At 36.1% G+C, this 14279-nt stretch overlaps 1 protein-coding gene across 6 annotated transcripts in view; it reads right to left on the minus strand.

The window, feature by feature from the left end:
* Nucleotides 1-7477: 7477 nt before the first annotated feature.
* DOCK11 (dedicator of cytokinesis 11) overlaps nucleotides 7478-14279 on the minus strand; it is a 191775-nt gene continuing 184973 nt past the window's right edge. For 5 of the 6 annotated variants that reach the window (XM_036443425.2, XM_036443422.2, XM_036443423.2 and 2 more), the window contains 5 exons: nucleotides 13785-13995; nucleotides 13255-13445; nucleotides 12749-12849; nucleotides 11406-11544; nucleotides 7478-7949 (listed from right to left, as the gene is read on the minus strand). In XM_036443425.2, coding sequence (XP_036299318.1) covers nucleotides 7827-7949; nucleotides 11406-11544; nucleotides 12749-12849; nucleotides 13255-13445; nucleotides 13785-13995 — 765 coding nt within the window. In that variant the 3' untranslated portion in view covers nucleotides 7478-7826. Of the gene's footprint in view, nucleotides 7950-8098; nucleotides 8117-11405; nucleotides 11545-12748; nucleotides 12850-13254; nucleotides 13446-13784; nucleotides 13996-14279 lie in introns of all 6 variants that reach the window. The other variant, XM_036443426.2, reaches the window with a different exon arrangement.

The raw sequence follows: 14279 nt of genomic DNA on the forward strand, positions 1-14279 counted from the left end.
TGCCTACAAACGTCGGGTGGTCATAATAATCTGGCCACTCAGTGTGTGTGCCAGATAGTGTTCTCTATGTGTTACATACTTGAATTTTCACAACAATGTTAATAGTTACAATTTTGAAGATGAGAAAATGAAGGCACAGAGGTTAAGTAATATGCCCAAGGTCCCAGCTTGGTAAATGACAGAGCTGGGATTCTGATCCAGCCAGCAGAGCTTCAGAGTCTGTGCACTTAATGATTGGGTGCTATATAGAAGAATTGCCAAAACTCTCAAAATGAGAGTCCTCATTAGAGGTCAGCCAAAGCCCCCAGGTGAGATATAGGGACTAACTAGCCTATCCCCACCAAAGAATCTCATCTAGAAGCACAGAGTTATTATGAAATCGCTGGGGTCATCACAGTGGTGGCAATTCAAAGAGAAATTAAAAAAAAATCATAAGATGTTTAAACTAATGGGGACAGCTCTGGACTTTTCCTGGCTGAATATCCTCTTTCCATGCCTAAACTCTGAGTTTTATTTCCCTAACAAAGGAAGTGTAGTGGTTACTTTATTTTAAAAAACAAATATTCTTTATATATATCCAAAATTATTTCCATGAAAATAATCTCTTACATGTGACCTGAAATGTATTCAGATGACCCTGTAACTACTTGAGGTTGTGGTGGAATAGTTTCCTCCTGGAAGTCTCTCATTTTCATTGCACTTATTTATTCTATTAGGGGTAACTTTGTCAACTTAGCCCCCCCTTTCTTCTCATCCCTTTAGTTTGTGTGCTTACCTTTAGTCTGGGATTAGGAGGGAGGGCACAGTACTTTTATCATGCTGATACACTGGCCCTGGAGGCCTCTTGAATCCTAGCTATGCCATGGAAAAATTCTGAAATAATTCACTGCATGCGCACTATAGGATCTGGTTAGCTTTGCATTGAACATAACTCCACATCTACAATGGCTCTGCTTTTGCTTCTAAATATTAAATGTTCAGGTATATCAGGACTAAGCACTATTATTTATATCTTTCAAAGAGACATAAGATGTTTCTCTTCAAGGATACGACATTCAGAAGACTCAGTGACTGAAAAAGACTACCCTTGGATTACCTATGAGATTATTAGCAGCTTATCTGCATATCTGCCCATTGAATACTGATTGTCTCAATGATTCATATGCCTGGCTTACAGTGAGTAATCAATAAATGTATGATGAATGGTCTGCAATTGCCAGATTGTAGCCATGATCTACTCATATAATAGCTTCCATTGTTTTCTATCAAAGGAACATGCAGGCGACATGCAGGATGAGGAGTCCAGAGCCTTTAAGATTCTCAACTCTAGGAGATCTACTGAAGCAGTTATTACAAAATACTATAATACAGAAAGAACAAGACTTATAGGTTAGAAATTGAGGTTGCCTGAAAAGTTTTCTACCAGGAAAACAAAGCAAATTGAGCATAGTTTTTCTGGACAAAAAGAAAAGGCTGATTTACTCAGGTTGAGTCTAAGACAAAAGGATAAGGGAGTCAGAAAAACAAGACAGAGAGAATGTTATCTGATTTTATTCTAATATTATTTTTGCTTTTCATGTTCCGTGCAGTAGTGGTCAGTTCATATAACAAAATGAAGAAGTTAATTTTTAATTTCCTGTTAAAAACTCTGCCTAAGGTGCTTCCTCAACACACACACACACACATACACACACACACATACACATCATATTAGTTCCTACCCTCCTTCAAGGCTCTGTCCATGCCTGTTTCCTCTGCAAGCTTATTTTTGTTCTACATCTAGAAGGGTTCTGTCTACTTAGAAACTTGTCATTAGTACTGATTTACTATAAGTAGACTTCTTCGTATTCTCTTTTTTGTTAATCCTAATGCAAGGATTTTTTCCCATTGATTTTAGAGAGTGGGGGAGGGGAGAGACAGTAAGAGAAGCATCTATGTGAGAGAGACACATCAATTGGTTGCCTCCCACATGCACCCTGACGTAGGTCGGGGATCCAGTCTGTAACTGAGGTATGTGCCCTTTATCAGAGTCAAACCCAAGACCCTTCAGTCCACTTAACAAAATTGGCTAGGATTGTATTCCCCACCCCTCCTTTCTCCCTCTTTGTGCTGAAATCCTCACCCTAGGATATTTTTCCATTGATTTTTTTTTTTTTTTTTTTTTTTTAGATAATGGAAGAGAGGGGGAGAGACACAGAATGAAAAGCATCGATGTGAGACACAACCACTTGTTTCCTTATGCATGCGGGGATCCAGCCTTCAACCCAGGTACATGCTGACACTATCCACTGAGCCAAACTGGCTAGGGCTGTATCCTTTTTATACGACTATATTTTACCGTACAATCTCTTTGAGCACAGTAATACTGTTCACGTTGCCTTGTACAAAGAGAAGGCTCCAGAAGTATCTGTTTGTCTAAACTGGCTTTATTTCCTTGAGACTGCTTAAACACTTATTCTGTGCCAGGCACTTTTAGGTTTTGGAGAAAAAGAAGTGAAAATCACAGACTCTACCATTATGGAGCTTACTTTTTTAGTAAAAACATAGAATTGAACCTTTTTTGGTCTCCCTAGAAATTGCAACAAACCACAGGATATAATATAAAACTAGAGGACTAGGGCATGAAATTCATGCAGAGGGGGAGGTTTTCCCTCAGCCCGCTGCGCACTCTTGTAATCCCTAGGATCAGGCCTAAACCAGCATTCAGACATCCCTTTCAAAATCTGGGATCACTGGCTCCTAACGGCTTGCCTGCTTGACTGCCTGATCGCCCCTAACCACTCTGCCTGACTGCCTGATCGCCCCAACCACTCACCTGCCTGATCACCCCAACCATTCACCTGCCTGCCTACTCAGTGCACATCATAGCAACTGGTCATTCTGCTGTTAGGTCGATTTGCATAGTACCCTTTTATTATATAGGATAGCTGAAATACTATGGACTGTGAGTCAAGATACTTTGGTCTCATTCTAATTTGATGTGTATATTTAATACATTTCTTAACCATTGCCATCTATTTCCCTATATGCCATATAGGAATAATATGGTTACTATAAGAACAGAATCAGAAAACAGATGCAAATCATACTGGAGGGGAATTGTCTCAATTTGATAAAAGGCACATATGAAAACCCCACCCCTAACACCATACTTAAAGGTAGAAAGACTGAAAGCTTTTACCCAAAGATTAGTAACAAGACAAGGACGTCTGCTCTCACCACTGCAAGGTTCAAAGTAAGAAAATTAAAGAAAAAGAATCAAGATCTGAAATTAAGAAGTAAAAGTCTCTGTATTTTCAGATGACATGATCTTATATAGAAAATGCTCAAGAAGCCACACACAAAAATAACCTTAAAGCTAATAAATGAACTTAGCAAGGTTTCAGGATATAAGGTCAATATATAAAATCAGCTATATGTCCATAAACTAACAATGAACAATCTGAAAATGAAATAAAAAACTCCATATATAATAGCATTAAAAAGAATAAAATATTAAGGAATAAATTTAACAAAGTACATGACTTGTACACTGAAAACTACAAAACATTGCTGAAAGAAATTAAAGACCTAAATAAAATTTTAAAATTCTGCATTCATGGATTAGAAAACTTAATTTGTTAAAAAGGCAGTAACACTCACATTGAATTATTCACAGCAAAGCCTACCAAAATCCCAGCTACCTTTTTTTTCTCTGAAACAAAATTGACAAGATGAGTCTAAAATTTATGCAAGGGAAATGTGAGGTACTCAGAATATGCAAAATAATTTTGAAAAAGAAGAACAAAGTTGGAGGACTCACACTTCCCAATTTAATAACTTACTACAAAGCTACAGTAATCAAGATTATGTGGTACTGGCATAAGGACAGACATATAGATCAATGGGAATAGACTAAGAGCCCAGTACAAACCTTTACACTCATGGTCAAGATATTAAAGAATTACAAACTGCCACTGAAATTTTGAGCACCCTATTAAAATACAAAATTATCCTTAAATAAATAATTTCATGTGCCCCTGAAAGCTTAAAAATGACATGTAACGAAAAATGGCCAAGGGATTACTAGCATCTGGTCAAGATGTCAGCATATGTAAATGAGGTATTCACATTCTTCCACAACCACATCAGAATTACAGCTAAATAACAAAACCACCATTGTTCAGAACTGCCTGAAATCTTGCTGAACAGATGTCCTACAACTACGGATATAAAGCAGCAGTCATATTGAGGCTGGTAGGAGGGACAGAGATGCAGAATGGGTTGGTCCCACACCCACAGGCAGGTAAAAATTGGGAGAGATATCTCAGCTGCAGACATCACCACTGAGGAGTGAGGGGCCACAGCCTGAAACCCAGGCCCCTAGACCGGTGTTCCAATGCCAGGAAGAGAAGTCCCCATAACTTCTGGCTGTAAATACCTGTAGGGATTGTGGCTGAGTGAGACTAAGGCTGCTGGAGTCCCAGCTGTTCCTCTTAAAGGAGCCATAGACAGATTTACTTGGACTCACTCCATTTGAGCTCCAGCACAAGGGCAGAGCTAGAAAGGCACCAGGAACATATGGGGAGAAACTGAATTATCTCTCTTCCTCTCACTCTAAAAATGCAATAAAAACATATCATCAGATGAGGATTTTTTTTTTTTTTAATCACTGGTTATAAGGATGCTCAATGAACAAAGAGATAGAAACATAAAATGGAACTAGAAAACATAGAAAGGAACCAGTCAGAAATGAAGAATACATGAACTGAAATGGAAAATACATTACAGGGAATCAACAGTGGAATATATGAAGCAGAGAATCAAGTCCAAGATTTGGAAGATAAGGAAACAAAAAACTTCCAATCAGAACAGCAAAAAGAAAAAAAGAATTAAAAAATAAGGATAGTATAAAGGAGCCTGGAGACAACTTCAAGCATACCAACATTTGCATCATGGGGCTGTCAAATATTTGAAAATCCTACACAAAAATATAATGATAGAACCCTACCTGGTTTGGCTCAGTGGATAGAACATTGGCCTGTGGACCAAAGGGGCCTGGGTTTGATTCTGGTCAAGGGCATGTACCTTGGTTGTAGGCCCTGGTCAGGGTGTGTACAGGAGGCAACCAATCAATGTGTTTCTCTCACATTGATGTATCTCTCGGTCTTTTCCTCTCTCTTCCATTCTCTCTGAAAGATCAATGGTAAAATATCCTCAGGTGAGGATTGACAACAATATATATGTATATATGTGTGTATATGTGTGTATGTGAGTACACATATATATATTCAAATGGAGCATACTGAGTGGAGAGAATGGTATGTGTTATTATATAAATAACTTGGTATTATGATGCTATCTGGCTGAAGATCTTACTTATTTTGCAATTTAGAGAACATAGACAAATCAGGCATTGAAAGTGAGTATGCATGCCTAAGTGCATGACTTTATTTTCATCTGTAATGACCACATGACTGGTCACCAGGAGATGCATTGATGGGTCCTGTGGCATGGTGGGTCTGGTGTCTCACAGTGTGGCAGATCTGGGTGAGGCTGCATGGTGTGTGTCAGGACTGGGGGACCTGAGGCTGCACACACTTGCCCTCCCCCTCCCCCCCAGCTCCAGCACCAAGGGACCCGAGGCTGTGCCCTCCACCCAGGCGCCAGGACATGAGGCTGTAACCCCAGCCTGGCGGGTTTGATGGGGGTGGGGCCGGCCAAACATTACTATTATAGAGAAAGGAAAATAGAAATATTAAAATATTCCCTCTAATTAATTCTTTTTTAATGTGCACGAACTTTGTGCACTGAGCCACTAGTTAATAATAAAATGGCAATAAATACATATTTATCAACAACTGAATCTAAAAGAGCCAAACAATCAAACAAACTGAATAGAAACAGACTCATAGAGAACTTTTTGATAGTTTCCAGATGGGAGGGGATTTGAGGTGGTGGTGAAAAAAGTGAAGGTATTAAAAAATACAAATTTGTAGTTACAGAATAGTCATGGGATGTAAATTACAGCATAGGAAATATAGTCAATAATATAGTAATAACTATGTATGGTGCCACGTGGGTATAAGATTTATTGAAATGATCACTAAGTTATGTAATGTCTAATCACTGGGGTATAAACCTGAAACTAATATAATAGTGCACATCAACTGTAATTGAAAATAAAAATAAAATAAAAAATGGCTAATCAGATGCAGAATCTTAAAGATTTACTTGATCATGAAGTATTTAAAAAGCCAAGGCTCCATACAATCCATTTATATTTCAGTGTTTGTTTCTTGTGTTTGTGTCTGTAAAATAGGCTAAACTACATAAGAAAAATAAGTCTAACACTTAAAATTTACATGGAAGGCAGCCAAAATTATACAGATAATTCAAGCTAAAAACGTTCTTCACATCTTGGTTTCTACTGATTTATTTAGGTAGTCTGAGATTTCTTTATTATTAGAAATGCAATCCCTAACTTGCAGTTGTTAAGTCTATGCTGGCTATGTATACTGACCCAAGAAATGCTGCAACCATCAAGTTCTATTAATATACTTCCTAAACTTATAAACTGAAGAAAATAATCATTACAAATCCACACCTCAGACTCTGCTGCTAAAGCGTAGAAGTTGCATAGTATGTACTGACTGCAGATTCTCAGAAATGTTTTGTTTAGCTTTATGGATAGTCTCAGATGATAAAGTTCTGGCAACAAATTCCACTTGCTAGGGAAACCCATGCCACATAGGAATCCCTTGTCTTGTGTGTTTGAGAAGACCAACTTGATTACCTGGCATCATCAGGTCAAAACTTGAAGGAAGCTTGGATGGTGTTGCTCAGTGGTTGAGAATCAACCTATGAACCAAGAGGTCACAATTCTATTCCCATCAGGGCACATGTCCAGGTTGCCGGCTTGATCCCCAGTGGCGAGGGTGGTGGTGTAGGGGGATAGAATGCAGGAGGCAGCCAACCAATGATTATCTCTCACCATTTTTTTTTTAGAGAACGTGGGAGGGGGAGAGGGAGAAACATCGATGTGAGAGAGACACATCGATTGATTGCCTCCTGTAGGCACCCAAACTGGGGCTGGAGAGGCAACTGAGGTACATGCCCTTGACTGCAATAGAAGCCAAGATCCTTCCAATCATCAATAGGCTGAGGCTCTATCCACTGAGTCAGACTGGCTAGGGAAATTCTCTCTCATTCCTTCTGTCTCTCTCTCCTTTTTCCTTCCTCTCTGAAATCAATAAAAACATATTTAAAAAAAGACTCGAAGGAGTATTTTTTTAATGTATGTGCTCTTTTTGTGAAATTTTCCTTATTAAATAATGCTTTTGTTTCTTTTGGCCCAGCATGATTTCAAATTATCTCCCCAATTGGAAATACCCATGTTTTATGGAAATTTGATCATTTTTTCCTCTAAGGATTAGTATAATGAATTGAGCTTCCTGTCAAGAAAAATGCTAAGTTCAAAGTATTTTCTTCACTTCAATTACAAATAAGTTTTACCTTTTATTGTGTTCTGTTATACAATTTTACATAGTACCATTATTATTTTAAGCAATAATTAAGCAATTTGGATTAATGTTTTTTGAGCTCTATTTCTCAGTATATAGATTTACCTAAAAAAGTACAAACTAAGCACAGGGGTGCAATTTTCCAGGCACTTCCACGTTGCTTAAATATTTACAAATATGTAAGCACCCTGTTTGAAAGCATGAAAATTTTGGTGTCAGAAGGGAACACTCCATGTATATCAAGTCGTTAAATTTTAACATTTGCACAGCTCCAAATATTCCTGAGAAAGGTCAGTCTCGTTCTCACTTTACATCTGTGGATCCTCATATTTCAGCGGCATATCTTGGGGAACCATAACTTCTGTCACTCGATGTACCACTAATTGCACAAAATACATGTAATGTGTCGTTCATCCAGGGAGAATGCATTGTGTCTTCTTGTATTATCTAAAACAAAGGAAATATGCATGTTTATCATGAAGCAAGCAGCTACTGCCAAAAAAGTATGCGTATATGCAATTACAGGCATATTCAATTTATCAATGACACAGCTATTTAAAATAACATCAAGCAAAAAGAGCAAAAAATAACATTACCAACTTAAGTCTTCAAAGCTGTATTACAAAGGCAGCATAGTAAAAAAGCAGAAAAGATCTGGTTATTCATTAAGAAAAATAAAAGACTGTAAAATGCAAAATTCAGTGAGAAGTGAGAGGTAATATTATCTTTAAAAAATATTTTTTAACACACGGTCATAATAAGAGCTCTAAACAGTAGACTCTTTTGACATGACTTTATGGACCATCTTCTAACACAGTGGTTCTCAGGATCACCTGTGGGGTTTTATAAACATGCAAATACCCATGAACCTTCTCTGGAGATTTGGGAAATAATATTAAATGAAGAGAAATGTTATAGTGCATATTTCTAAACACACACTATAATTATATAAGCTACTAATTGATACATAAGATTTTTATGTAAATGAAGAATTTCATAAAATATATTTTATAGCCCATAAATATAATATAAACATGTATATTCCTATTAGTATATTTTTAAATCACCTATTTTGTGTGATCAAAAGAAACAGAGATCTTATGTTTAGATTAGATGAAATAAAATAGCACACACATAATATCCAACATCTTTAAAATTATACCATCCCAACTTAGGTTTCAAATTTTCAATACTTGCTTTCCTCAAGTTAGCTCTGAAACTTGAGTATTAATCCTGCAAATTGGTCCATAGTGGCAGTAATGCATCATATCACTTATATTGCTATAAATCATGTCTTATATAAAATCCATAATAGAGACAGTTCCTCTTTACAACAATCATCATGCATGACATGTGTCTGAAAGCATGTTTTAAGAGATGACTAATTGCCGAAACCGGTTTGGCTCAGTGGATAGAGCATCGGCCTGCGGACTGAAAGGTCCCGGGTTCGATTCTGCTCAAGGGCATGTACCTTGGTTGCAGGGACATCCCCAGTAGGGGGTGTGCAAGAGGCAGCTGATCGATGATTCTCTCTCATCGATGTTTCTAACTCTCTGTCCCTCTCTCTTCCTCTCTCTAAAAAATCAATAAAATATATTTTTTTAAAATTACCTTTCAGATGTAATCAGTGAAATGGGCAACTCAATGGCCAACAAAAACTCTATTTAATCAATAAATCTGTAATTAATAATTTTAAGACATTATAAGTCCTTTTGAAAAAGTTAACAGCTTGAAGAAGTTTTTAAACTTCTTTTTAAAAGGACTGTATATTTTGGTATACTGTGACAGATTATATTGAAAAGAAAAAGCCAGGCTATATGTTTTTGTTAAGTACTCATTTAGCAAACTCAACAAAATAAATCATATTTCAATACACATTTTTAAATTTTGTATTACATTTTCCTTTGGGAAACAATGTCTCAATGTATATGACTGAAAAGCAGTTCTCTTTTATATGAGAATCTAATAAAAATATTGATTTACAAAAAATTCACTATAAAGTCAATGTTTTCCCCAAGTAAGGCACATTTGAATAAGATGTATTATGACAAGAGAGCTTGCATAAATATAAACCAATAGAAACTAAGATTTTTTCTTGGTTATCTAACAATATATAATCTCCTGGGTCTAAAATATTGGTCTCTACAACTAAATAAAACAGTCATGATTTATGGAAATTAAATGAGACACGTGGAAATTTATAATAGCAGATTTGTAAAATTTATAGTTCAAGGAAAAGAAACTATGAAATGACTGCTCTAAATATCTTGATCACAGTCATTGCAATAAATTTAATAATTGTTTTCAATTTGAATAACAGTTCATGCAGCTAGGTCATGCAGTTGCATGCAAATTAAACAATTTTAATATAGTACACACTGGCTTAAAATAACGTGTAATTATTTTATATCTTTTGTGAAGGAGGAACTTTTGCTGTTTTTCCCCCTATGGATTGTGAAGAACAGAAACCCATAAACTGGACAGTTTCTAGGAATAAATTATGTCATCTATTTGATAAAAGCATACCTCAGAAAAGTGATGGTAAAGAAAGGTATACCCCCTATACTGATGAACTGAGCTTGAGAGAGAGACAATAATGAAAGTGGAATCGTTCCCCACTTTCCTAGTTTAGATAACCTGGCTGCTTTGAGAAAGACTAAAAAGAGCCTATGAAAACTGAGCAGCAAAGGGATGCATTGGAACAGTATGCACTCATTCCTAAGGGGGCTAATAGAAGTAAAGATAGAAAAAGAAAAAAAAAAATAACACTGACTCCAGATTCCTTAAGCCAACAAGATTCCCAGCCATAAAGAAGGGCGAGTAGGAGATTGGGACAACCAACTGGTCATTTAAAGATGGGATGATGAAAGTCTGGCTGACTGGATTCTCAAACTATGACGATAATGAAAGTTAGACTTCTGTCACTCAATGCAGCCTTAGGCTAATAGTAACTAAATTCCCTATTGCTCTTCCTTAGAAAAAGCAGACAAAATAAATCCAGAGAAGTAGAGCTTGATTTAAAATCAACTACTTGTTTTCCTGGAAAAATTCTTCTTTTCTCCATCTTACCACTGTAGTTCTTTGGATGCTAACCACTGTCAGCCTGTTTATTATTATTATTATTATTATTATTATTATTATTTTATTAAATTATTACTGTCAGCCTGTTTGTAAGTACACCCTTTGTGTGGCAGTCTCACACAGGTGACTGCCTTCAAACTATCACTGAAATACAGACAGCAGAACAGATGTTGGTCTCCTTTCCGGAAGCAGCTTTAAGAATGTGTTCTCTAAATGGCTGTACTTGAATGGCATAATTTGGCTCACCATAAAGTGGTGAATGGGTCTTTGCTTCTACACTTTTCAGGTTGGGTTTTACCAAGTTAGCTATAATTGTCATTAACACTCAGTCATAGATTAAAATGCTAATAAGTTTTATGAAAATAGGGAGTTTTGCAGGCTGTATGGGTATTAAGACAATTTCCAAATTTTGGAAGTCACTCAGGATCTCACCTAAATAACAGTATCTAGTTTCTTATAGCCACAATAGGGATAGTCATTTAGGGATTTGGCTATTGAGCCAATCATTAACTTCTTTAGAGACTTCTAGAGAGACTCATCCATGTTCAAAGCAGAACTATGAAGACTTGTTCTGCTAGTCACTTCGAATGGCATTGTTACGCACAGAACAATATGGTTTATTTCTTACCATTGCCTTAGCAATTGCCTCAGATATTTGCCTCAAATTTGATTTGCATTATGCCATTTAAATGATTAATAATATGAGCAAATTTTAAAATACAGACTGAATAATTTCAAGGTAATGCATTTCAAACAGATTTTGTTAAGTAACACTTAAGGATCCAAGATCTTGTTTTCATATTCAACCACCCTAATACTTGCCTGCTCGTGGATAATGTCAGACAATTCTTTCACCATTTCTCTGAAATTTGACTTTAGGCCTTCATGGTATTCTATTTGATCCTCTTTAATTAGCCGCTCATTTAGTTCAAGTGCAATACTGCATGCTTGTATGAATTTCCTGTGGATGAAGATCAAAGATAAAGGTTTTGTTATTTACTCCCAGAAAGTCTCATTGATAATCATTTTGACATTAACTTTAACTATGGCTTTCTTATCTATAAGGAATATTAGAATCCTGTAATCTATCACTGTGTCTTTGCTAATGCCACATCCTATCTGAAATACTCTTTCTTTTGTTTTCTATCTTTTCTCTCAAGTTTCTTATGTCGTTTAAAACCTGGTTCAAAACATATAACCTTTAGGAAGCCTACTTGTTCAGTCATTTACTTGATATTATATCAACTAAATTTGTGCTAACATTAATTTGCATTTGTAGATAATGAGTCATCCACTCAAAAATACTTCATTTGGTGCTCACTATGTACCCAGGATAGTGCTGGGTGCTGTAGGTATGAAGTATTTGCCCCAAATTCATAAGAGTGGGGGCAAAGTTGATGACTTGCCATGAAAGTACTTATCCATTATTTCGTGTATTTATGTTTAATATCCATAACTAGAGTGTAAGGTCTTAGGAGACAAAATACCTCATTGCCCATTTGTTTTTTATTCCTGTCATAGCAACTAGAAGAATATTTTTGTACATGCCAAGCCCTAATAAATATTGGTGAATGAATAACTACTGTTATTCTGCAACCCAGAACAGCTGGTAACACACAGGAAAAGTAAATGAAATAAGTTGGGAGCAAATGAATGGGTAATTTTACTCTATTTTACTCAACTGTCTCTCTTATTCTGAAACATTCCTTAGCTTACAGTGATGCTCATTCAAGAGAAGTTATTACATGTCCGAGACTGGCAGAATTCAAGTGGATTTAAGGACATAGGACAGGAGGCAAGCCTCTCCAATCCTCCCAGTTCCACTTATATTCCTACCCTAAATGGTCAGAAATGCTGTGGCATGAGGTTAGTGGGGCAAAGGAGGAAACTGCGTAATGAATTTAGGCTTGTGTTTGTGTCACAACATCCAAAGCAATAAAGTAAGTTGGTATGTTTAATCTCTTGCATCACTAGGGCATTGTTAATGTTCTGCAGCAAGAAAGAGATCCTGCACTTACTCTCTAATTAGCCTTAGGAGGTCACTTAAATATTGTAAAAGAGAACAGAGAATGTCTTTTTCTGGACAGATATTACTTGGTGAACATTTTGGTTTCTTTAAAGAAGAAAATGGAGTACAAGAACAGTGAAAACTACAAAGCACTTACCTAAACATATCTTTCAACTCGCTGACTTTCTTAGATGGATACTTGCTAGCTTGGCTGTCATTTAAGAAAGCTCTTGCATATGCTAATGGACCAGCATTTACCTAGATTACAGAACAAGAAAAATGAGAGTTGTTAGAATGTAAATTTTTGCATTTCTCTTAAAAAACAATACCCAAATACATTAAAATTCCGCATCTGAGAAACATATTTACTATTCTTACTATAAGCTTACATGAGAAATGATTAACTAAAGCAAATAATCTGCAAAGATGACATGCTAATAAACTAGTTAATGATTTCTGATTGTAAATACAGATCTTGGCTATAGTCAGAAGGATTTATGTTAAAGTCCTCTGACATACACAACATTTATTCAAATTGACATAGTTTCTGTATTGAATTAATCAAAATTAATGCACAGGTATTTGTACTCGATAGGACTATATCACTTAGGAAAGCAAGAAAACACCAAGAAACATCTAAGACATGTTTGACAACCATCATACCTGCACTGAAACACAGCCCTGCAATTTCAGTTGGAGCTGAATCATGTCCACATCAGCAGAAGAGCAAAGTTTTTGCAGCTCTGCAGTTTTATCTTTTATTTCATCAGTAGCAACATCAATTGGCTTTAAGTTAATCTGCTGTTCATAGTTTATAGGGATCCTCTTCTTAACATATGGAAACGAGTTTGAAGCTATTAAAATATTAAGATAGATTTACAATCTCAAAAAGTCATTTGTTCAAACAGTCAAATTGATTCTTAAAAATTCACTGTGCTTAATTTTCCCAAGGCCTTCTCTAGACAATATCTTAGGGTACCACCTTATTACTTCAGAATTGAGAAAGAAATTATCTTTATGAGAGACTTCAATCATGATTTGCATATAGAAAAACTATGATTTAGCACATACCTATGTTTGTACAAGAACAATGAATGATTAAAATTTCAGTTATATTTTCTGGCTGGCCAGCTGCTACCTGTGTTTATTTCAAAGGACCAAGTCAAACAAGTCATATGCAAAGTCCTACTTACTAGTCAGGATTGTACGACGTTTGCACTGTTCTTCTATGCAGCCTTGCTTTTTGCCAGATAATGTATAAGGAGCCTCAAAAACAAATTTGTTGATATTATGGTTTCTTTCAAACTCGGTCTTTCTTTCTGTGAGTTCTTTGTCATCAAAGTAAGGCTTCACGTAAGTGACTTGGATATGAGCATATTTTGGATCAAGCTCTTTGGCATTTACCTATAAATAAGAAAGTTCTGGTTTTTATTGAATAAAATGGAAAAGGGGGTACAGGTAAGCTACCAACTCTTTTGAGATTAATTGAGGTACATTGCCACTATGACCATGTTCCCAAATGAACAGACACTTGGAGGAGGTCTTTGTTCTTTTTTAGGGATCATTTCCTTCTAGATATATAGAAGTTACAGAAACCTATTTGGAGATTACAGAAATGCAGGAAGAATATAAAAACTATAATCCTACCACTAAGTAGTGACCATTATTCACATTTTCATACATTTACT

The sequence above is a fragment of the Pipistrellus kuhlii genome, unplaced genomic scaffold, assembly GCF_014108245.1.
Source record: "Pipistrellus kuhlii isolate mPipKuh1 unplaced genomic scaffold, mPipKuh1.p scaffold_m20_p_19, whole genome shotgun sequence".
In the NCBI taxonomy this organism is placed as follows: domain Eukaryota; kingdom Metazoa; phylum Chordata; class Mammalia; order Chiroptera; family Vespertilionidae; genus Pipistrellus; species Pipistrellus kuhlii.